The sequence below is a fragment of the Charadrius vociferus genome, unplaced genomic scaffold (assembly GCF_000708025.1).
Source record: "Charadrius vociferus isolate BGI_N301 unplaced genomic scaffold, ASM70802v2 scaffold611, whole genome shotgun sequence".
Lineage (NCBI taxonomy): Eukaryota > Metazoa > Chordata > Aves > Charadriiformes > Charadriidae > Charadrius > Charadrius vociferus.
In genome coordinates, this window is record NW_009646844.1 from 925,109 (window position 1) to 929,250 (window position 4,142).

Genomic DNA, 4,142 nt, shown 5'->3' on the forward strand with positions numbered 1-4,142 from the left:
GACGGAGACGGGAGCCACCGGCAGCACCCAGCCGGACCTGCAGACCCACCAAGGCTCCCGTGGCTGCGGTCCTGTGGGAGATGGGTGCCAGCCCTTCCTGGGAGATGACGGAGAGCAGGAGCAATTTCAGGCAGGCAGTTATGTGGGCAAGGTGCAGAAAACGGTCCTTTATTCTTATTATTTACTTATTATCTTATTTATTATTACTCATAAAATGCTGCCGTCTCAGAGCTACCCCCCCTCCCCAGGAAAGGCATCTTCCCGGAGTGCCACTATGGGAGCCCCCCAAGAGCCCAATGACCTTTCTCTTTTTCTTTTTTTCTTAAAAAAAAAAAAAACAAACAAAAAAACAAAAAAAAAAAAAACCAAACAAAAAACCAAAAAAAAAACAAAAAACAAAAACAGCCAGACAGAATCTCTGAGCGATTTTTTTTTAAAATAGGATTTCATATTTCAAGCCATATGCACCTAGTTTTTCTTCGTCACCATAAGAAAGCCTCTTTTTGTCCTTGGGGAAAAGAAGTTTCTGAAATTCCAGCAATCGCAGCAGCCTCCGCGGGAAGTTGTGAATAATCATAAGCGCATAATGAAACCGGCAGCACTAAGGGCCATTCCTTAAACACACACCTCATTCCCCGGACACTGACAACGGTCGATGGTATCCAAGAACAGAGTGCTCCCACAACAATTTCAGAAATCATTAGCACCTATTTTCCTGACACAGCCTTTGCACGAAAACCCTTCAGCATGTAAACATTTTTCTGCAGAGCTAATCACACTACACACTCCTTTCAGCATCAGGAAGATTCATCAGGAGCCAAAGCGTGTTAAAACAAGTAGTTTAGACATTCTGAAACTGTGCTTACTTATGATTTACCAGATTGGTTCCTAAAAAGCCTTTATACTGGCAGGTCACCACTACAGATGCCAGTTGTTACATTTTACACCCCATTCCATCACGTTCTTTTCAAGGTTAAAGGACATTTAAATGCCACTCTTGGATTGCAAGATTATTTTTTTTCCTTCTTTTGTCAGGTAATACGACAAAAAGGTATTGTTCCCCAGACAGAGAGAAACCAGGCAACACCTAGAGGCTCCCTTTGCTGGAGCCAGCTACTGCAGGTACAAACCTGTTGGAAACGAAAGGTACTCCAAGACGGTTTTACAAAAGCTCCGCTGCGCACAGGCCAGCGGCACAGATGCCAGGGACGCTCCGCGATGCCCATAAACCTGAAGACGGGAGTCAGCCTTTTAGAGAAATCGGGGCCTCGGTTTGGGTCATGCAAACTCCTCTGTGACAGCAAGGATGCTGAGCTCCTGCTGCCCCGGGAGGATCCCAAACATTCCAGGAACAGATGTTTTCAAAAACATCTGAATAATTTACCCTGCTTGGAGTAAAACCACAGGCGTATTTACATGGTATAGGGCATTGTACATTCATTGTACATTGCTGGCTTGCTCCTGCACAGTAGGGTCACGTGCAAGTGCCCGTACACGTGGTTTCACGGGAAAATGCTCCCTTGCAGGGGCTGCAGGGCCACGGGGCTGCCAGCATGCAATGAACAACCCACACCTTCAACACTACTCATCCACCCTGCCTATTGCCCCCTGCTTGCCACCACTCATCTTGAAAAACGTTGCAGAAACTGCAAATTTGAAAACAAATTGCTCTCAAACTTAAGGTATAAAATCCAGCAAAACCAGTACGGAAGCACTAGTTCTTATCCCAAGGGCCTGAAACCACCAGCCCCATCTGTGCCCCATGGCAGGGTTCCCACCATAGAAACGCAGCGCTGAGCATCAGTGCCGTGCAGGGATGGGAACCCAAAAAAAGAAGGAAACAGGATCACAAGGGAAGAAGGAGCCTCAGAGCAGTAGAGACCCTGTAGCAAATCCATTCCCAAATTCACCTCGTTGGTACTTTTAACCCTTTCCCAACCCCTCCTGTGACCCACAGCGGCATCCTCAAGGTGACCCGCCACCTGTGCCGCCAAATGCCGAGCCGATCGCTGCCATGGACCAGCAAGGCAGTGGAGCAGCCACCGTGGCCGGGAGCCCCACAGGGCTGAGTGGCAATCGGGGGCAGCGCCTCGGCCGGCAGCCCCCCAGCCACCAGCACGTACCAGCAGCAAGTGCTGCTCTTCCGGAAGCAGAGAGGAGAGGGAGGGACCTGAAATGAAGCCATGCAGGCACGTATTCCCATCAGCGGCACGCCGAGACGGGAGCACAAACCCCACTGCCCTGCAGGAAACCAGGGAACGGAGCCCACCGGCTCCCGGCAGCTGTGGGGCAGAGCCTCTAACTGCTACAGAAGCCCTCCTTTACAGGACAGGCAAGAGCGAGAGGGCTCAATATCCGTTCCAAAAGGATATAAACAGGAAAAAGATGCCTTACATCCTGCAAAAACAGTAGCCTGCTTTTTTTTTTTTTTTAATTGTGGGGGGTTTTTTTTATTTTATTTTTCAGACAAAACCAAATCTATCCATAAGAATCCTTTACAGCTCCCTGGCCAAACCATTTCCCGTGCCGTCAGACAATAGCAGCCTCATGGTGCCAACCCAGCCTGCAATAAATAACCCCCAGGAACACCACAGAGTTTCACCCCCCGCCACTCCGTGCCTGCATACTCCCACCGTGCCTTCCCCACGCAGCCCTTCTGCTGTGCCTCGGCCAGCGCGCACCCTTGTGCTTATCTTGGGTTTCTAAATATAACAGGCCCAGCGAGACAGAGAAGGCCTTACCCAGGCATGCATGCCTGGCACCAGCAGCTGCACTTACAAATCCTGTGGGAAAAGGAAAATAAGGAGCCTGGGGAAAAGGGAGAGCCACGTATGGGGGGCCAGAAGATGCAGGGAGCTGCGGGCTGGGCACAGCCTTCAGCTCCTCGCAGGAACCACTGGGCGGAAAAGCAGAAGACCTAAACCACGGAAGGAGACATGGAAAATATGCGGCGCTGGCTCGTGTTTTATCCAACAGAGGAGCGGGCACGAGAAAGCATGTCTTGAGTGGGGCAGGATGGGTCACCCACACACAGGAGCTGAGGTCTCCCCAGGCACAGCTGGAAGCCCAAAGGCAGGAGGTGCTCTCCTGCCATCATGACAAGCCCCGAGAGCACTACAAATTGGCCCTGCTAACGCTGCCGCTGAGGCTTCCCCAAAATATTTTAGGGAAGCCTTCAGCAGGCATTCATCCATGTGCCTAGGTGGGTCACGCAGCGCCACCGGAGGAGGTGGCAGGAGGGAAGCCTCTGCTTCCTGACGTCAGCCTGGCTCGGTGATATTTGCAATTATTTTCCCAATTTGTGTCCCCACATCCCTAGCCCCAGGCTCTCCGCTCCCTACAGCTCTGCAATATGCTCAGCCGGGACCTAACTGCCATGTTTTTATTTATCCTCTGCTCTGCACCCGTTTCCTTGTGGCAGTGCTAAATCCCAGGGCTATACCAACCATACAGCAGCAGTCACCTAACGCTAACAGAAAAGAAAAGAAGCCCATAGAAATACTTCTTCTTTTTAAGCACAACTGACAACCACTTCCTGTAAATTCAGGCGCTGCAGTGACACATAATTCAAAAACTACCTGCTCTTCGGCTTCCTCACCCCCCATGCTGGAGTGACACAACGCCTGCAGGCACCCTGGGGAAGAAGGGGAAGTCTCCTCTCCAGGGATGCTGGTTGCCCACGAAAAGCCTGGAAGGATCATCACCACCATCATCTCCAAAGCCTCAGGCCAAAGGCCCAAAACTCCTGCCTGGCTTGGCTGAGCTGGGTTCCCGCGGCCTGAGCAGCGGCGAGCATCACCCACAGCCGGCAGCCTCCAACACCGAAACCCGTCTCCGCTCTCCACCCGGGATGCTTTCGAGGGGAGGAGGGTGGAAGGGGGTATCTGGCTGGGCTTAAAAACGGGTTTATCCCCCTTTCTCCCATAGCAGGGTCGCTATGGGGACAAAGCCATGAAACCGACAGGAAGGAAAAAAAAAATAAGAAAAAAGGAAAAAAAAATGTAAAAAGCGGTCCGGTAAGGGGGGTTTCGATGTACCTTTTTGACCTGGTCCTCCTTCAGCTCCGTGAAGTAGTAGGCCAGGAGCTGGGCGGCGATCATCCTGCCGGCTGCAGCGGGCGGCTCCGCGCACGCAGCGATGCG

General features: G+C 51.6%; 1 protein-coding gene across 1 annotated transcript in view; it reads right to left on the reverse strand.

Annotated features, from left to right (window-relative positions):
* Window positions 1-4,136, reverse strand: part of HK1 (hexokinase 1) — a 38,014-nt gene extending 33,878 nt beyond the window's left edge. The window contains exon 1 of the mRNA XM_009893827.1: window positions 4,038-4,136. Coding sequence (XP_009892129.1) covers window positions 4,038-4,100 — 63 coding nt within the window. The 5' untranslated portion in view covers window positions 4,101-4,136. The remainder of the gene's footprint in view (window positions 1-4,037) is intronic.
* Window positions 4,137-4,142: the final 6 nt, after the last annotated feature.